The sequence below is a fragment of the Symsagittifera roscoffensis genome, chromosome 1 (assembly GCF_963678635.1).
Source record: "Symsagittifera roscoffensis chromosome 1, txSymRosc1.1, whole genome shotgun sequence".
NCBI lineage: Eukaryota > Metazoa > Xenacoelomorpha > Acoela > Convolutidae > Symsagittifera > Symsagittifera roscoffensis.
In genome coordinates, this window is record NC_087062.1 from 6702008 (window position 1) to 6724892 (window position 22885).

General features: G+C 33.7%; 1 protein-coding gene across 1 annotated transcript in view; it reads left to right on the plus strand.

Moving 5' to 3' along the window:
* The window catches only part of LOC134857096 (solute carrier family 4 member 11-like), a 51547-nt gene that overhangs the window by 8314 nt on the left and 20348 nt on the right, over nt 1-22885 (plus strand). Inside the window, 4 exon segments of the mRNA XM_063873459.1 lie at nt 18307-18447; nt 18924-19070; nt 19589-19919; nt 22525-22732. Coding sequence (XP_063729529.1) covers nt 18307-18447; nt 18924-19070; nt 19589-19919; nt 22525-22732 — 827 coding nt within the window.

Here is a 22885-nt window from a genome sequence, read left to right on the forward strand (position 1 = left end):
TAAAACATAACAGCAATCATAAACCAACTAATATCATCAAAACACTAAATCTTTCCTTTACACACATTTAAAAATTTATTAAAACTTAAATTCACTTAATTTTAAAACCAGATCATCAAGGCTTATCCTTGGATCTTAAATCATTTTCTACTTAATTAAATTTCAAATTTGATCATCAAGGCTTATCCTTGGATCAAACAGAACAACTTTGTTCTCCCCCACCCACTTAATTAGTGTCTAACGACCTCAAACGTCGATTCACTACCCAACCCTTTCTAAAGACCCAAGACTAATAGAAATTTTTAAACAAAACTAATCATTCAAATTAGGATAAATAGTGAAGAACTTCGGTTATTCATCCTTCACTTGACCCCCCCTCTTACTAGACCCAGGATAAATCTTAGACTTAGTAAGTTTAAAATAGTATCTAACGAACTACTCGCGTTCTAATTATACCTGAACCTTGTGGATCGATTTACTATTCTCCAACCCTTGAACACAATCACTACCCCTAAGTAAGATTAAGTAAGTTAACACCTTAACTTATACTAGCCACGAGAAAGTAAAAAATCATTCTTCGGAATCGATATACTTTTCTCTCCAACCCTGAACAAACAGACCCAGGTTAAGCTAACCAAAAAATCGTAAGAACTAACAGTTTAGGAAAATAGAAATCATTTAACAACCCTTTGCATCCGTCATTCTAAACCTTATGTCATTTAAAAACCTAGGAAATAAACAAACAATCGTTTTACACAATTGTGAAATAGATAACAAAAAATACGACCTTGTAATCACACCTCATACACAAACAGTTGGATACATTCGAACAAAACGACAAACACTAAAGAGAAAAATAATAACTAAACAAAGACAAATAACACGAAAAAGATTTTCAAAAAATCGAAACGCATTTTCAGAATCAGAAACCAACAGTTTAGACGAACTTTATAAACTAAAAGAATCAATAGATAAAAATTGCCCAATTCACGATCAATTATATTTCTCTGACTCAGAAACAACTTCAAATTCATCACAAAGAGGAAAAAGAAGAATAAAAAAGCAGTACAAACACAAACCAGTACATTTATACAATTGGAATCAACCAATTCGACACATTAATAATTACATATTAACAGTAATCGAACGAAAAAATGAGCTCAACGCACACTCCAGGTGAAGAAACTCCAGATGATGATGAAATCTTTCCTTTTATAGTAGACGCAGATACTGATAGAGGACAACACATATTTTGTAAAAATTTACTCGTAAATTTATTTGAACCCGGAATTAGTCCATGTAAAACAGAGTTCCCAGATGTAAAAATCAAAAGACAAATCATAGACCACTACTTAAAAGATATATGCAACATAACACAACAGTATGGAATCTACTCCATAGAATTCACCTCACCAAACCATAATAATAGAAAATATACAATTCAAACAGACGACCTTGATTTAGAATTTTCAAAAGTTTTTTCAGAATATATAAAAAGCATCCAATATCATAACTCACAAAGAGCAAACTCCATATTCACCAATGAAGTTTTCGCAATAATATATAGTTATATTTCGATATTAGAAAACGAAATCCCAATAACAAATGTCTCACCGACAGAAACATCTAAACATTTAAGAGTACGACATGAAATCACACTACTCTCTAGTTATTTAAACATCATTAAAGAAAATTTCACGAAAGACGACGTTTCACAACATACAAAACACGATCTACAAAAAATTTTGGCATGGTTCATAATAGATTATTTCACACACAATATTGATTTAATTGCACAAGCAAGAAAAAATTTTAGACCCCAAAACTCGAACGATGATACCGCTATCACAGAACAATCAGATTATGTTTGGGACCCCGAATGGTCTCATCCCGCATTTATAAGCTTCCCACAATCAATCTCAAGTCAAGCAATAAGTACGATATCTTACATAAGAGATTATGTAAGAGTAATACCATTAACCATTGATGCAACACCATTAAACTATAATACATTTTTGCCCGATACACAAAATAATAGTTTAAACTCTACAGTTATACACAATGAAAACCTCAATGGAACTAGGAATCTTACTCAACAAGATATCCAGACACCATCACACTTCATAAATGAAGAAATTGTACACACAACAACTACACAACAAAGTATTTCACCAATACGCCCAAATTTGACAACACCAAGAAATACAAATCCTTCACAAACACAGGTAACCTTACAATCAACCGTTAAACCTTCGGTTGCCCCTAAATATTCACATATGGATTACCAAACATACAGACCCATGACAATACCATCAAAAACACGCAAAACATTCACTAGAAACAACTTTACAGACCATAATTATAATTATACACATCCATCAAAAACATATAACCAACCACAAAGAAATTTTAACCAATATACAAGATCTCGAAATTGGGATAACCCAATGACCCAACCTAATTCAATAAATTTCCAAACAAATCCTCCACAGGATCACAGTGAAAATTACCCATTTTTTCAACAAAATAAAAATAAAAAACAGACATCTTATCAAATGGATTATTTATCCTCAGATGATGATTTCTTACAACCAGATATATTTGCACCAAATACTCAAGAATATCGTAGACAAGGAATACAGAGAACACGTACAAATCATAGAAATTTTTCTCCACAACCAATAGATGCACAACATCAACAACCAATTCAACAACAAAATCTAATTAATACACAATCCTTTCAACCAATTCAACAACAAAATCCAATGACTGCACACTCGTATCAAGCATCACAAATGCAAAATGAAATACCACTCCCATATTATCTCCAACAACATGAAATAACAAGAAACCAACTTTCAAATTTTTCTCAAATGCCAAATGCAGCAGAATCATTACAAATGACAATGAATCCATACCTTATGGGTGGATCATCAATAACATCAAACAAATCTTTAATGGTTTTCACAGGAACAGACCCTGAATACTCTGTAGAAGATTATTTAAATGCAGTAACAGCAAACCTGATTTTAAATATTGGACCTGAACCAATTAATACGCCACTACATCAAAACTGGATACATCGACGCACAGCGTTAATACAAACAACCTTAGATGGCGCAGCCCAAAAATGGTTTTCAGTACTACCTCTAGAAATAAAATCAAACTGGAAAAGGTTTACACAGGAATTTTCAAAAATGTTTGACTCCGAAAGAAACAAACAACAACAAAGAGTTTTATGTAATGAAATTCGCAGATTACCAAACGAAACCATCAAGCAAATAGCAGTACGAATCGAAACACTAGTTCGAAAAGCATATTCATTAAATACACATGACTATAAAAACACAAAGATGACAGAAATCTTAATGATGACCTTAACACCACAATTAAGGAAAATAGCAATAAAAAAGAGAGCATCCCATCCTTCTTCAATTCGAGAACCCGATTTAGATTTTCGAAAACTAGTAGACAAATTAGAACAAGCAGAAATCACGATGAAACTAGAAGAAACGGAAAATCTGAAATTACAATACGTTAACAGAATTGAAACGACTCCCACTAATATTAATAATATACAGGAATCAGAGACAGACCTCGTTGAAAAAATCACTGAAATACTCAATATTTATGAAAAGAACCCGAACTTTAAAGGCAAACCATCTTTCAAAAAATGGTGTAATTATTGCCGACGATACGGACATAGTATTTCCGAATGTAGACAAAAACAGCAAGACAATCAAAATAAACCTCAAAAATATAAAGAACCAAATAAATCATTCTATCAATACATGAAAAAAGATCAAAATCTACCGAACAAAACAGTCTACAGCAACAACAGTTCAGGAAAACCACTCCCGAACAATACAAATTATACAAGAAATCAATCACCATATAACTCAAGTTATAGAGGAAGATCACCAGAACGAAGAAACACGAATAATTCATCACAAAATCACTACAATAGACCAAATAGTCGAAATAACTACTCCAGATCAAATTCAAATACACAACGATTTGTTTCTAGATCTAATTCCCAATCAAGAAATAACTACTATCCAAACAACCAATCACGAAATTCATCATACAATAGGAATAGAAACTACTCCTATAATCGAAATAGAAGTTATTCAAACAACCGAAACCAGAATTACCCGAACAGTCAATCAAGGAATAACTCATATAATAGATCGAACTATAACAGACCAAACAATAATTACCAAAACAGATCGCGAAATAATTCACAAAATCGACACTCAAGTTATAATAATCGTTATAGAAATTATTCCCAATCACCACACCGGAATAATAATAACTATAATAATTCTAATAATCGCCACAGAAGTAGTACACCTAAACATCAAAGACATATTAATCAAGTACAATCTAACCCAGAAACAACATCAGACCCTCCAGGTATTGATGACACAGTAACTGACACGTTACAACTCAATCAAATAAACTGTACATCATCAGATTCAGAAAGTGATACTGAAAACACTCTTTCTATCAATATGATAAAAGTCGAAAATGACTATGAATCTGTCATATATGAACAACCCTTTTCATCACACATATATGAAAATCAATCAGAATTTCTTCAAAATTATTACACTACACCCATAAATTCCACACCAACGACGCAAGAAACAAATGAGATTAACACTACAAATCAAACCAATAAAAATACCAAAACAAAATGTTTGAATACAAACCACATTTATCAAAATATACAAAAAGAACAACCCAAAGAAAAAATTTGGACAATACCATTTCTCTTAGAAAGCCCAAGAAACAAAGAATTTCAACCACCAGACCTTGAAATAGATTTTTTAATTGATTCAGGAGCAGAATCAAACATAATAAACATCCCCACATGGAATGAAATAAAAACCTTACACCCAAAGCTAACACCTCTTGAAACCTCCAGCAAACTAGCAACAGCACAAGGATCAACATTGATAAACTACGGAAAAATCCAATTATTTCTCCTCCCCACCAGAACAATGGAACAAAGCAAAATTTTAAATAAGCCATTTAAACAAATATTCCATATCACTGATATTAAATATAATATCATTGGAATACCATTTATTTCGAAGTATATACCAACAATTAACATACTAAATAGTAAAATATTAATCAAAGATAAATATACAAAAACAAAAGAAACATCCTTAACATTTTTTCAAAGATTAAATAAACAACCACCATTCTTTTCAAAATTCTACCCGATATTTAACCAACAAAGAAAACACCTAAAACCACTATCAGGAAATATCTATAATTTTTCAATCAAACAAGTTCACCAATATGATAAAGAACAAAACAAACAAAAATTTTATATGTCAGAATTTGAATTCAAACCTATTCACAAATTTTTCAAAATCACAATCTCATCCATAAAATATTTGAAAAATTCGAATTCCGATATCATTTCCTTACATGTCTATAACAACACACCTTACCAAGTAACATTACCTTTAGGACTTTTAGGATATTGTGAAACCAACGCTACAATATCACCAATACACGAAAAAGCCTATCGCGTAAATAATATACTCCAATTACTAGATATTTGCCAATCTACAATTCTTAATGAAGAATTATCTATAAATAATATAATAAGTAACGAAAACAGAAATACGGATTATTTCACAAAAACTCCATATTTCAAACCTACATTCAACATAAGTAACTACACAGAGGACCAACAAAAATTTTTAACAATGTTTAATTTCCAACATTCACAAATAACACAAGACGAATTCGAAAAGTTAGCCAAACAGCTAATTGAATATTCATCAGTCTATGCAACATCAAAATTCGATGTTGGAAAAATCAGTTCATCACTACATCTCCCGTTAAAACCAGACGCAGTTTTCAAAAAACAGAGAGCAAGTAAAGTACCAATTCACTTACATGATAAAGTGAACAGATTACTCGATATTTTAGAACAATACAACATTATATCACCAGTTAATAAAGAAGAACAACCAAAAGGCAACACATTTATCAACCCCGTTATCATTCTAGCTAAAGGAGAATCATTAAAAATCGTTCTCGACGCTAGATACCTCAATTCACTCATAGATGAATCAAAATGTAATTGGCCCATTGAACCAATACAAGTTATTTTAACAAAAATAAACGGCAAATACTTTACAACCGCCGATATGAATAGTGCATACAATCAAATGCCACTAGATGAACAATCACGACGTTTAACACAATTTGTTATCGGAAACCAACAATATGAATTCAACCGCTTATTCTACGGAATATCCATAGGACCAGCAGCATTTTCAGCTTTTATGAGCAAAATTTTTAGACCACTAATACTCAAGAAAAACGCAATCACCTATTTAGACGATGTTTTTATGCAATCACAAACAAAAGACGAGATGTTCAATGTTTTAGAAAAATATCACCAAATACTTCAGAACGAAAATCTGAAGGCCGCCCCCGATAAATCCCACTTCTTTTTGACAAGAGTTAAATTCTTAGGACATAATATAGAAAGAAAAACAATCACTCCATTGAAATCACGCATTGACGCTATTCAAAAACTTCAACCACCAACAAATAAAAAGAAAATCCAAGATTTTCTTGGAATGTTAAACTTTTTAAGTAAATATGTTTATAAAATGCAATTATATCTACGACCATTTTATAACATCCTTAGACAACAAAATAATTTTGAATGGAACACAGAACATCAAACACGATTTGAAGAAATAAAGAAACTTTTAACTGAACAAATTTCAAACACAATTCCAGATTCAAATCAACCATTTTATGCAATGTGCGATGCTTCGAACTTTGGCATCGGTGCAGCACTATTACAATCACATAATGGTACAAATAAAATGAACCTCATATCAGCAAATTCTCGATTATTCACTCAAGCAGAGCTACGACTCTCAACTCTAATGAGAGAATGTACAGCCATAATATATACACTGACAGAATATGAATTTCTGATACTTGGATCAAAACATCCAACAGTTCTATTCACAGACCATAAACCAATCATCTTTCTCTTTACACAAAAATCTAACCCAAACCACCGAGTTTACAGATTTCAACTAATTCTAATGAAATTTCCAAACTTACATATAGTTTGGACTGCAGGAAAAAATCTTGCATTACCAGACACCTTAAGTCGAAATACACCACCTGAATTACTTACACGAAAAACAACAGTTGAAATACCCAAAAACATAAAATTCTACCTTGCAGAAAACGAAACATCACCCCGATTGGAATGCAAATATGCAGTAAAAACTGATATTGAACAATCACAAATAAATAGTTTACAACATTTCCCACTTTATTTAGATTGTCAAAATAATCATTATGAAGTTGATTTACTTGGAACATCAACTTTCAAACCAATCCCATATTCTCAATGGATAAAAAATAACACTCAACAAAAACGAACAAAACAACACCCGCCTAAGAAAGACCATTTTCCACTAATTGAAAAAGAAGATTTAACTGATAAAATAAATTTATCAGGACCACAAACAAATGATTCAAAATACACAATAAATCAAGTTTTTGACCTTCACGACCCACTTGATACAATACCCTTATCTAAATTAGAAATCGAAAACATTTTTCTCCCCCCAACAGAAATAATTACAATTTCAACACTGAAACAATATCAAAACCTTGACCCAGTAATTCGACAACTGAAATCATGGCACAAATATAAAACTAAACCTATCAAAGCAGATTCAACCATTTTAGGAAATAAAACACTCCTCCGATATTTTCGAAAATTCAATAATACAACAATTAACGAAAACACAGACCTTCTAGAATACAAATTAAATGAATCTACAGTTCCATGTCTCCCTTTAAGTATGATTCTTATAGCTTTTAATATTTCACATACACAAAATATTAAAGGACACTCTGGATCAGAAAAAACATATTCAAATTTTATACAAAACTTTTATTTCCCAAATGCACCAATTTGGATAAAAGTACTATGCAATGACTGTATAGTATGTCAACTAAATAAACCTTACCCAAATCAAAAACAAATAGCACAAAAACAAGATTTTAAAGGACAAAGTTTGTACTTCAATCATCGTATCTCATTTGATACTAAAGGACCAATTTCACCCTCATCAGAAGGAAACTCCTACATTATGGTAATTGTTGACGCATTTACACATTATGTAGCACTTAACCCAGTACCACATTGTAACGCTTATTACGCTTACACAACACTCTATGAACACTGGATAGCAAAATTCGGACTACCAGAAATTTTAGTTACAGACAACGGTACAGAATTCATAAATAATGAAATTATCACACTATGTCATTTATATAACATTAAACACAAACCACGTACATCTCATGCACCTTGGACAAACGGCTTAGTCGAAGGTATGAACCGTTCATTACAAGAATATCTCAGATGTATCATCAACGGAAATGATACAAAATATACCGAATGGTCAGCAGATGTAAAATTATTTCCCTTAGCGTATAATTCACAAATTACGACAACTTTAGGAATGTCACCACACGAAATGGTTTTTAACCAAAAGCCACGCAAACCAATAATGTTTACAGCAAACTCTCATAAAAACGCACAAGGTTATTGTCAACCAAATAAAGACTCAATTTGTTATAACCTACCTTTACATACACACGATGAAGATCATTTTCATCACCCACAAATTCTTAAACTAGCCTCCGGTACACACACCGAATGGATTCTAAATAGAGATAAAAAACACAATGAAATTTATCAAAAAATAACAAAAAAGTTATTACAAAGACAAAACATTAATGAACAAATCAATTCACGTTTTACACCAGCCTCCGAATTAAAAATTGGAACATTTGTTTTAATACCTAATTTTAATACACAAAAAGGAATTTCTAAAAAATTACAACCCCTTCGAAAAGGACCATACCAAATAATTGCAAAACCCACTGATGTCACATATAAAATTACCGACTCAAACAAAAAAGAAATCGTTCAACATCGAAACAACCTATTACCTTATTACCCAAAAGAATACGCACTCCGCGAATTAACTCAATTATATTCTTTCACAGGATTAAAAATCATTCAAAATGAACCACATCTGAAAAACACAGAACAAAATGATAACCCCACCGAAAATCAAAACACAAAACCAATCGCCACCAAAAACATTGCACAAAACCATAAAGAATCCCCAAAACAAAGAAAAAATAGAAAAATGACCGAACAAATAATACCCCAAGAACAAATCGACAAATCAGAAAATAGAAAAACAACAAGACTCCGAAATCAACCACGTAAAAACTATAAAATATTCATCCCCCAATCTAAAATTTTAAAGAAAGTAGAATTTCAAAAGTAATTTTAACATTTGCTTCACAATCTTGAAACCTCCGAAACATTTTTCATTTACATTTTTCAAAATAACATGCTGACAAGTACGTAATAATTCTAGTTCAAAATAGACCAATAGGATTCATCCAATCCGTCACTTTCTCTAACTCAAACTAAGACCAATTAGACGAATCATATAGAACTCCAGGCACATCTATAACTATAACTTTACGACCTCCAGGTCAAAAATAAGCAAACCACTCCAACTTGACAACTAAAATAAATATCACCATAATACCGTACCCCTCCCTTATCTAATAACCCAAAGATCAACAATATTTCCCCAACTCAGACCACGAATACCCCCAAAGCAAATTTGTTAACTTAGCCTAAAGTAACAAAATGAACATTTTAATTAGCCTAAAGTATAAAAATCTCACCATACCCCGGATCATTTGACAAACAAAAATAAAGAAAAAGACGACCTCCCAGTCACCATGAAAATTGCCCCCAACAATTTTTTACAAAACTCAACCCACTTGTCAAAAAAAACTAATAAATAATCCGACCACACTAGAAAATCGCCTCAAACAGCAAAAAATATTCGACCAAGAGATCATTTCTTAAATGCTCTTCTCTCAATCAGTTACTCAAATACTCATAAATCTTAAACATTTTTTTACAATACTTGAATCCTTTATAATATTTCTTTTTGATATACTTGAATCTTTTCTAATAATCCTAATCATTTTTTGTAACATTTTTTTAATTTTCTACACTATTCTCGAACTATTCCTCCAACTTTCCAAAACCCTTGATTATATCCACAGGTACGATTTATACAACTTGTCTAAATGATACGAACAATTTTCAGTAGAACCGATATTTTTTTATTGTTTGTAATTTTCATAGCATTCTTATCATCCCTCATTTTGACCATCTGTAAATGTATAAAGAAAGCAATCCTCACATTTGCCCTAGCAACAGTCCTTCTAATTCTTTTTTTGGAAGAATATTATAATAAACACAAAATTTCTCACTAAAGTAATAATTCAAAAAACCATCAAAAATTGCTACCCAACAGTCACAGAATCAGTCTTCACCGACATCATCCCAAGATAACCAAACACCACCTTCAACTACTCAAAATCCTCAAACATCTACACGAATTTCTTTTCAAGACAATCCATACACTTTTGAAGAACGACATGCTCGTTTATCAGAACCACTAGAACCAGTTCAACGACAAGCACCTTTAAGCGAACCAACATATAACCTATACCCAACACTACCACAAGAACTAAGTAGAATAAAAAATTCTAGTCAAAACCAAAATACAGTCGAAATAAATAAACAAATTATACATCCTCGACGAAACAGAAATCTTCAAACTCCACGAGTTCACTTTGATATACCTCAATCCCCATCACAAAACACTCCAGAAAACACCATTGATACATTACCAGAAACCCCTACGATTCTTTCACAACGTAGCACCTCAAGCCTACCATCAGATTACTTAGGTTCAACACCAACATCTGAGCAAATACGTGAAAATCCTTTCAACCCCACAAACCAAACATCACGATTCCCATATTGGACTACACATTCATTTACACAAGGTGAACCAAATTTAGTCAATGACCCCATAGATATTTCTACGGATACAACAACATCCTCATCACTACCAGAAACATTATCACTACCATCAACACCATCAATAAGCCAGTTTTCACCACCACCCTTTAACTTAAATTTTCCAAATAATCTCGACGCCAGATATCGAGAACAATCAACAACAAATATTCCTTTAAGACTAGATTGGAATACATTTACAGCACCTCCACCACTATTTGGACAACATCAAGAAAGTAACCGCCTTCATAACTGGGCACTTAATAGATTACAATATCGCCAAGATATTCACAACGATATCCGTGATCACAATATTCAAATACTCCAACAAAACAGTTTACAATTAAAGTTTGAAATCACAGTTAAGTTAAACAATATTACCCAACATCCCTACCCATTAAATCCACCTAACATAACAGCTCAATCACTACCACCACCGTTTATAACTACTGAAGTAATATACAAATACGACAGATATACCAAAAACACAATTGGCTACATTACATTTTATAATCCATACTCAGGATTATCATACACATGTATATTCTAAAATTATTAATTTTTCTCCAACTCCTTTTTCTAGTAATCTCAAATCAAAACATAAACCCTTCCCCTCGTACAGGACCACAAGATTTACTAGTAACACATTACGATTGTGAAGAAAATGAACAAAAAACACTACATAAATATGCAATAAATCAAGTATCACAATGTGAAACAGAACCACAAGCTATAGAAACCACAGATGTAATAGCAACACTCTATTCAAAAGCCCGAGCAACAACAGTTACAGGTTATAAATTCACAGCAACATTTTCCGAAAAGAAAGTACATTGTTCACAAGTCTCGAACGGAAACAAAAACCGACTAGACCATGAATCATTCTATCAAAGTAATATAGAACGTCTTTTACATCTCAATCCCGACGATTGTAAAAATGAATTACTCAGACTAAACATCACACAAAATAAAAACTCCCAAAGAAAGTTAGTTAATTTTCAAGTTTTTCCAGACTCTGTACATCAATCACAACTTGAAAGACACCAAGGACATATAAAACTAGACGAAAAATACCCGTATAACGGCGCACACGGACGATTAACCTATGACCTACACGATAAACATTGGATACCACACATTGGTATAAATGACCCATCAAACTGCAAAGCAGACACAAAAAATAAAGGATACCAAGAAATAATGTTTTTTGATTGGAAAATACAACTCGAAAAAATACAACTAACACGAGATTTATCAGATAATACAATGATCTATCAAGGAATCCGATTACCTTGTAAAAATGATCAAGGTTATTGCGACCCTACAACGAGAACACAAGCAACAATTGTTTGGTTCCCCGAAGATACATGTACAACATTTCAAGTAGCAAAAATACACGCTCGTATGATAAAATTTCACGAAAAATATTTTATACAATCAATTCCATATGAACAAGTCCATCCATCACGAAAACTAAGTTCTAATTTTAGAAACATAGACAATATAGAAAACAAATTGACACGTTTCCAAATATATCAAGAAACAGAACTTGCATGTAAATACAGGAATCCACTTCACAGAACACAATACTCTGAAATATTAGTTGAATACGAAAAAGGATTCGACATGACCACTGGAAAAGTAAAAATCGACCCATATGCCACAGGTCATCCTCTAAACGAAGGAACATCCTATATACCAGTTAATTTTGAAAAAAGCAACGGACAACCTGGTGGACATCTAAAACCCCATGACACCAGAAGCACACGCTTACAAGAATTATCACTAATGAATACTACATATTTCGGTAATATCCACTATGATATTCATTTAGATATGAAACTAGATTATACAATTAGCCGAATTTTTCAAGAAATGTCACTCTCAGAATTAGAAACACTACACCACCTATGCGAATTAGAACGAACACAAATATTACAATCACTTGCACTAGCAGTATTAAAAATACCCTATGCAGGATACTTATTATCTGGAAATAGATCAAATTTTTTAGACTATGAAGGAAACATCTTATGGTTTTATACTTGTACTAAAAAAGTATCACCACTATACGTTTTTGAAGATAAACGATGTTATAAAAGAATCCCTATCTTTTATAAGAATAAAGTACATTTCGTGGATACACTTTCACGAAGAACCTATTTCTGGGATACCGCAGTCCCATGTGGATCAGAAAACAGCCACAATGTAGTACAACTAAACCCTGATGAAAATAAATATTATCTTCTCACTCCATATCCCACATTAATGCAATCACTCAAAAAATTTTCACCAGAAAGCATTCGCGCTATTGCTCGAAACCCAAATATAGACTTACAATCAATAGGAATCTATTCAAAATCAGATATTCAACATCACATTAGAACACAACAATTCCAAGAATTATTAACACAAATGGACACTATACAAAGACAATCAATAGACCAAAATTTACGCAAACTTGCAGAAACCGCAGGATTTGCCGATATCTACACGCAAGACTATAGCGGATATTTTAAAGACATTAAAGATTATATATATCTAAACGGTGAAAAATACCGTCCCCAAGATATATCACCAATTAACATTTTTAGCTTTGTTACACTCAAAAATGAGATCCTCGATTTTCTAGGATGGCCCTACTACATCTTAGAAAAATTGACTATTTTATACGCAATGTTTAACTTTATTGGATTTCTTTTCTCACTTTTAAAAGGAATCTACAACACATGTGCTATACACACACAGGTCAATCGACAAGCAAGTGTAGCACGCATACTCTTTGCAGGATTTTTTGGAATCTTTTCTACATCTATAAACAAAATTCTTTTAGACGCACAAATAAAAGAATATAACACAAAAATAGCAACACGACAAAATACATACGACGAAGAACATAACAATGTAGACATAACGCCAACGGCACCACAATTACCACCCCTACCAAATAACCATCCACTATCCCTAGTCCCACGAAATTTTCGAAACTTAGCCATCACACATAATCCAAATTTTCGACTCACCACATCACAAAGTCCCATTCAACATATAATGACACACCAGTCACAAGATGATAATACTTATGAACAAATTATTGAACAACCCCATACCACCGCTTTTCAGTCTCAAAATAATCATTTTTTTAGCCCACGATGAGCCGCCAACTTGGATCACTACACCGATCAAATTCCCACCCAACCAATCTTACCTCCCCAATCCCAATAATACCACTTTTTGCTTTTCCGCCACCCGATTTTCCATCTAGTAATGTAACATCAGGCATGAATTCCGATACTAATTCACACATCTCAGTTTTATATTCCATCTCACAACTCAATAACCCGAATATTGAAACCCCCGATGAATTTGCCGACTCAGAACCATCCCCATCCAATAATTTTCATAACTCTTCTAATTTTTCTCAACCCCCTTTTCAACCCATATTATCCAATAACCCTGACCCAATCACCCCCACACCCTCTTATGCTTCCCAAGTTACCCCAACCTACTCCTCATACCATTCTGACCAATCATCTCATTCTCCAGACACCCCCCGAATCTCCCCAGAGCTAGATAATTTTATTACCCTTCAACAACAACCCTACCACCTTAATACCCCAACCATAAACCAAATCTCCTCCACAATAAATTCATCCAACCCCCCTACCCCTACACCCTCTTCAAATTATACTGAATCATTAGCACCATCATCAACATCAACTGAATCTTCACTCAACACTAATAGAGCTTACCGCACTTTTAAAAGAAAGTTCCCCAACCATCCTTTCCCAGCAAAACCAGGAACAGCCCGTGAATACATCAACCACCCCAAGCATACTAACACAAAAGAATTTTTAGCCATCACCTTACCCTCATTCCCACAATACACATTAAACACCCCCCACGACACTAACGAAACACGCAACTTCGTAGATGAATACGTTTTAATGCCCACTCTCTCTTGGACCTCATATTATCATTTTACTAACCCCCTTTGCTTACCATTATCTAACACTCACATCGATATAGAGCGAAATACGGACATGCTATATCGACTCACTACACCACTAACCGCTAGACAATTTACTTACGTTGGATATAAAAAATCACTAAAAACACACACTGCACCTAGAGCTAACGAATATACACTCGAATACTATGATCACAACATCATCAGAGCTAACCAAGATCAATTCTTAGACGACGATCGCTTCGCTAATCCACAAATTACCGAGAAATTTTTCATCAAGACACCATATATATTCACACTAAACATCTTCGACCGAAAGTTTGATCACATTATTTCAGAAGCACTAACAGACACACAAGCATACGAAAGTTTCAAAGAACGCTTCCAAATATTTTCACTAACCTTTCATTTCCTTGCACCACACGAAAGAGATTTACACTGCTCACACGATATTATGTTGCGCACTAAACAAACCCACACATATAGTTATTATCGTTTCATCCAAAATCACTTTGACCTACACACACCCTCTAGACAACCACACCATCGTTTTCAATTCATTAATTCCAAATACACTTCACCATTTTTCCTAAATTTCACATATTGTATTAAAGACACTAACCTCCATGGTATTCTTCGTAATTATGACCCCATAACCCAAATGTACATCTTCTGTCCCATCACCAAGACCTTCAACGCCGAAGAATCCCGACCCTTCCTTATCCCGCACGAGTTTGTACAACCTATAGAAATCCCAATTTTAGAATTCATCCACAACACTAAATTCAATCACAAATTATATAATCTAATCCAAAACACACCTTATGAGTTTGCAGTTGGCACTGAAGAACTAACCACTATCAAGGCACTTCAATTGCTTTGGCCACTGCTTCAGACTAAAAATATCATCCGCATCTTAGCTAAACTACTAACAACTTCAGAACTAATTCACGACATTTTCCCCCACGGTTTTTTCCCGACGACTAACAGGTAAGTATGAATTAAATGAATATAACTAACTAATTGAAATATTAAAAAACTCACCATACTTTATCCATGTTTTCTTTAGATTTTTAGCCTTCATCCGACGATCACCTACAAAAACCACAAAAAACAAATAAAGATCGCAAATTTCATCAAACAGACTTCAACAATTCTATTAATCTCTTACACTTATAAATTTATAAATTTAATACCAATGCAGTAAATTCATTTCTAAAATTTTCCCCACAAGCAGTAAATCTAATTATGATGAAAATTTGTAACTTAAAATTCCCCCATAACTAGCAGTAAATTTACAAATTCTATGCAGTAAATTAATAAAATGCAATTGCAGTACTAACCTTTTGATATTTTCATTTATTCGCACAGAAATTCTATCCACACTCGCACAGCTCGCCCACGAAGAATTGTTTAAAATAATGAATTTCAGTTTCAAGTTTTCACACTCAACAACTCTCACATATAATAACATGTTTCAAACTTTCCTTTAACCCGGTTGGAAAGGAATCATATACTAAACAAAACTAACCAACGCAGCTTACTAAATACCACAAATCATAGAATAACAGCATGACTAAGAAAAGGAAACCAACGGTACCCAAACCGGATTAACCCAGTTTAAAACTGGATAATTTATTCTTTTGAAGACTATTATAAAGTCTAAGAAAGAAATAATAAAACACAAAAAAGTCGAAAGACAAACCCATACCACAAACAATTTGATTTTTGAAAAAAGGACACAACCAACAAAACATAAGAAAAACCACAACAAACCCAACATAAAACGTTGTCACATAACAGGACCCCTCACAAAAACCGCATGAAATCATACTCCCACTCCTGGCCTAACCCACCAGGAAGGACGTCCTGAGTATGCTCTATAGCCGGCCTAACCCACCGCGCTACATCCACGCTTTGTGACCACACCACTATTTTTAATAAGAGCTACTCAAGTGTGAGTAACTCTTCAAAATAACCGAACTAAAACAAAAAGCTTTTGTGAAAACAACTAACTAAAATCATAATTAAAAAATATTAAACTAATAAATGTTTTATAAAATGTAAATTACATTATGCAATACATAGATCAGAATACAACACCAAGGACGAACATCTAAAGACAAAACGACCCCACTACACTCGAGAGAGAATGACCAACCACAATCGATATGCCACTCACAATCACAACTCAAAGGATTTAGAGTACGACTTGACTTCGCAGAAAAGGACTTCATTGAACTAGACCAATGACCACCTCGATGTTCAAGTATACGTACAGATCCGAGTAACCAGGCATCCCCTCCACGCACAATCTCCACGCCATTCCCAAACTAGACCAGACACAAAAGAAGTTCTCCACGCAGAACAGAAAAACCTGACATAGCCAACCATTCTGAAATCAGATTTGAGTTTGTTGCGAAGACTTAGTCGTTGTCACTAGAAGACACAACGTCTTATGTCTCTAACTCCAGCTTCCTGGAACTTCTTTAACAAAAAGGAAACAGAAGAAATAAGATGTTCGCCAAACACCAACTTCCATCATCCATCCTTCGAATTGCAGAAGAACTATTCTAAAAAACTCTGTAAAACCCGGATGGGTGGAACCTGATCTAAACTACATTTTATGATTGGATAATTTAGATATTTTACCAATGTAAAGTATTTAATATTAACCAATCATGATCCATCTAACTAACAACCCACTTATTTGTAAGTGCTGAAGTTACTTGTAATTTCAGCACCAGAGAGATTTGAATTTAACTTAGAAATTAGTTGGACTCTCCCGAGCACTTCAGCAGCCGCAATAAACCAGTATACCCTAGATCTATTGAGCCTAGCAGAGACTAGTTAAACAACCTGAGACTAGATAGTATAAGAGTAAGATTAGGATCGGTATTAGACTAAGAAGTTGCACGAATCTATCCGGCCGAAAATAAGATAGCGTGACGAGCAGACGGTGTACTCTATCCGAAATTACTCTATGAGTTAACCACTTCGGTCATAACTCACTAGGCTCTGTTCTACTATAGTGATATTCGCATAATATTTATGCTGTTTCAGAAATTTAGTAAATCGTTTTTTTTTCTTCTAATAACTGCCTTTTTTGGAGGTCTTCCAAGATACAATTTTTTCTAAGTTTTGCTAATAACTCGATTAAAAAAATTGTTTCCTTCTTGAAGAAAATTTCTTGAGGCGCCCGAAAACAAGCCCCTGCAGCCTGATAGCGTCCTCCCAATCTAAAAAAGTGTATAAATTCCTGATATAATTATGGTAACCTAGATTGGAAACAATTTTGTATGTTATTATTATTAAATTTATATGTATAATAAGTGCTTTTGCATCGTTTCAGGGTACGTGTGTGTACGACGGGTGGGTAGATCTGGACCAATCGTGGATTTGTGGCCTTTGCACCATGACATCCATTTCCACTCGGCGTATCTGCATTGCGAAGTTGAAACATGCCATGAATATGGGACCAACTACACAAGAGGTATATATTTTATTGTTAATGATTTAGTTTTGAAAGTTACGGAATACGTGCCTGGTATGCATGATGATTGTTTCTTCAATTAAAAATTTTTTTTTTAAAGAAGAAATTTCGAATTTAAAAATTTCGAAAATTAAAAAAGTTGATTTTATTCCCATCAAAACTAAGTTGCTTTACTAATTAAATGAAAATTTTTATGCTAAGATATAGTTATTGGATCTAATCGCTCGCTTTACTCGATCGAAAATAGACTAAAACACAAATTATTCAAATAGCATTTTCTCGACACTGGGACAGGTTTTTGAAAACTGTACTGTTCAAATCAAATCACGATGGGAAGAGCTTTAAAATGGTATATCACTCGACCTATTCCGCTTACTATTTGAGGTACCACATTTTGTGAGGATTAAAAACTAAAGCACGCCCGGTCAATAGTCGGAACAAAAATATTAAAGTTCAATACTGTTTGTCTTGTATAGGTTAGGTTCGTGATTCTGATCCTGACCCCGGCCAACTCTAAGAAGACAAAAAGTGAGCTGGAAGTGGGCAGGACCATCTCCACCCTCTTCTGTGACGTCAACTTCCGCTCGGAGATGATGAATGCGAAGAGCGACGGCGATGTGTTTGTGAGTAGCTCCCTTTAATGATCTATTTTTCAAGCTCAGAACTTCGTTTATTGTGTTTTCTACACAAGCAGACACTTGTTTTTTACGAGGTAACTTAGTTCCAAACGGTCTCGCATAAATTAGAGCTCGACAAAAGTTTTGTTTCAGTATCTGTGTACTGCTGTAATTCAAGTTCTATTTGGAAATTTAATAGTAGGTTTTATCCGCTTTATTGGTGGCTGGTAGGTGCTAGTTCGCAGTTGTGAAGACATTAGACTCTAACTCTGGAGGTCGGGGTGTTCTAAATAAGTGTCCAAAAAGTAGAAGTGCGAAAAGTTAAAGTTCAAAAAGTAAGAGTTGTCTTAAAACTGTAACATAAGGAAACTTAAGTTTTTAGATGCGCAAAATTGATTGAAAATTATTTTGAAAACATTTGCTTTGTGATTTTTAAATGTTTCTTTGAAATTTTAAATGTTTCTTTGAAAGAAGGTTAAATTTCAGTTAGATGTGACCTTAACTTCCTTTTTTATCATTTCTAGAAAGCGATAAAGCAAAGAGTGGAAGTCCTCAAAGACACCAGAACACGTGCAAGACTGCCGAAGGTATCTTCCGGAGCTGAAGTTACTTTCGACGAGGAGAAATTGCACATCCACAAAACTCCAGAGGACGAGAACTCAACTGCATTGCAATCGTATGGACGAAGAATAGCTAAAATGGACTGGCTGTTCCTAGGAGTCAGACAGGATATTTTGAGAAGGGGTCGCTATTATCTGAGAGATTACGTTGATGGTGTGACGGGAGTGAGGGCGCTTTCGAAATTGATCTCTACGACTCTCTTTCTGTACTTTGCGATACTGTTGCCGCTCTTGGGTAAGATTATTGTGCTACAGAGTTTTGCTGGCTATTTTAGTCATACAAGGTCCAAATGTACTACAGAGTTTTGCTGGCTATTTTCGTCATACAAGGTCCAAAAATTCGACCAATCAACATCTTGTACTCTGTCCATAACTGATTGATTGTTCAAGTTTCTGTTTCGACCACTGAAATTTTATCTTTTTTAAAGAGTAATGAACGTAGTGAAGACTCTTATATAGGTCTTGGTGATTTTTTTTGGTTTTTTTCAGGAAAAGTCTTGAAATGCTCTAATAACTACAGATGTGCATTCATACATATTAATAGATTTATAAATGTACTTAGTTATATATGCACTTTTTAAGTTCTATTGAAATTCATCTGCTGAAGGTTACGTAATCAGCACTCTCCAAATACGAACATGGAAATGGCGCGAAAAAAACGTGACCGGCTTCTAGTTCAAAAGAGGAATTTAATTTTTAGATTTCTAGCGGAATAAAAACTTTCCTTCTTGTTCAGTTTTCTCAAATTGAGTTAATATTATGAGAAATGTGCCAATTATTACACTTGCGAAGCGAGTGTATTAGTACCAACATTCTTTTTTTGCCAATCTCAGTCACAAATATTGGTGCCACTTTTAGGGCGCCTTTACAGCTTTTTCAAAGCATGTGCTTTGACATTCAAATAGTAATAATATAACACAGTTGATGCATTTTTAATTCATCAAATGAACCGAAAAAAAGTGATTTGTTTCAAACAACAACAATCATAAAAACTCGATTTCAGAAATTTTCTAACTCAATATATCTCGCAATTTTTTGAAATGCATAATTTATACATAATGTGGCTTTATGCCTTGCGATTTGTTACATGCAAAGTTAGTGTGAATGCCTTCTGTTTTTTATATTCCAAAATTTAACTTGCAAAATTGAGTCTGATTGTACTTGGTGCCACTTTTGCTGAATAGCATTGGCAGTGTTTTTCGGTTGTTAAGCTTGCGTGGCTGAGTATGTAGTGAGTGAGACTCAAAATCTCTTGATTGCAGTAGGTGGCTGGTTCGAATCCTATACGTAGCAGAGTTTTTGCTAATTCGAGGCTAATTTTGACTTTCTCTTATTCCGTTTGAAAGAGCTGCTTTTTGGCCGTGTTCTCACAAGTGTTTGCGATGCGCAGCTTCGCTTCTGTGTAAATTTTTCTAAAAATTCGAAGAGCTTAAAGGTCATCTATTTTTTTTTCATTGAAATTCGAAAATTGAGATTTTTTCAAAAGTCAGATTGTTTCTGTTTACTTGCGTTCATTTCTCTTTTCCAACTGTCAGTTGGCAATGTCTATGGTCAAAATGATGTATTAAGTGAAATTGAACGAAGTAAAGGATAAATGAATATTGTTCTTAAGGTTCGAAGAACGTAATTCAAACTCTTCTATAGGTCATGATGATTTTTTTTGTATTTTTTTTTCAGGAAAATGTTTAAAATGCTCTAACAACTACAAAAAGTGCATATATACATATGAATGCATTTATGAATGCCCTTAGGTGTATGGGCACTTTTTGAGTTCAATTCAAGTTCTTTTTTTAAAAGGTAGGTAAAATTCGCTCTCCAATTGAGAAAGTGTAAAAGTCACGAAAAATGTGATCGAATTCTAGTTTCAAAAATGGAATTTAATTTTCAGACTACCCAGAGGAGTTAACATTTACCTAGCTTTCCAGTTTTCTCAAATTAGGTTTTATTTTCATAATGAAAGTATCAATCATAAATTGTTTTGGAAATTCAACGACTGCATAGTCATCTATTTTCGTTCCGCCTTTCGAAGAAAGCGAGGAACATATATGCTCGGGTGTTTTTTTATTCGGACAAATTTCACAAAACTCTTTGCTCACTCGGGGGATCGATCTCCTAATCTGCATGGGCTTATCCGTGTGTGCAAACCACTATAGTAACCTGCTACGGTTCTTCATAAACTGCCCGTGTTTTACTTTACACTTGGCGAATGAACCCGCACTTCAAAATGTTCCAAATTTAATTGAGGCAGCTAATTGGTCGTACTAATTCCATATGCGGATTAAATTTTTCACACTTTAAATTTGATTTTATCAGCTTAAAATTCATAGTTTTGTCAATATTTTAATAGCCAAAAACTATTCGAGACCAAATGAAGGGTAGTCGGAACATTCAGGGCTTCGCCCTGATACGAGCAGTCTTGTTTACTTTGAATTTTGAAAGTTAAATTATTTTCTGTTTCTTTGCGTTCATGGACTTTTTCCAACTGTGTGTTGGCTATTTTTCTCTTCAGGAAAACTAATAATTTGTGGTTTTGTTTTCTTCGTCCTAAATACTGTTTACCAGTTCGAAATTTTGGTAAAACTCGGAATCCTGAAAAGTTACAGTCCGATATAATTTAAGAGCATAATGTGATGACAGAACTTTACAAACGTTTCAAAAAACGAATGTCAAAGATAAAAGCGAAAAATTGAGATATATATTTTTTATTTTTTTCATTTTTTTTGCAATTTTTATTTTAAAAAAAACCTTCATTGGCACGGAAGCGCTAAATGAAACTTCCAAAACAAAACTAGTTTTGTTTTTAGATCATTTTGCTTAATAATAAATAAGTTGAATTTCAGCACTTGGTGTGACGAATAAGAGCAACACAGACGGAGCGATGACTATCAAGAAGATGATTGTGGCCCAGGGCATCGGAGGGGCCATCTTCTCCTTCTTCGGTGGTCAACACCTGGTGATTTTGATCACAACAGCACCAGTGGTCATATTCACACTCATCATCAAAGAGATATCGGAAGACTTGGGCGATGATTTTTTCACGCTCTATTGGTATTTAGAATTTAAATTAGAATTTAGAATTAAAAATTAGCAAATATTTCGTTATAAACATTGCGAGCTTAAAGTCGTACTCTAAATCATATGAAGCCTAATTGGGAGGCGTTGATTTTGATTGAAGAAATCCAAAACGGCGGCAGTTTTGAA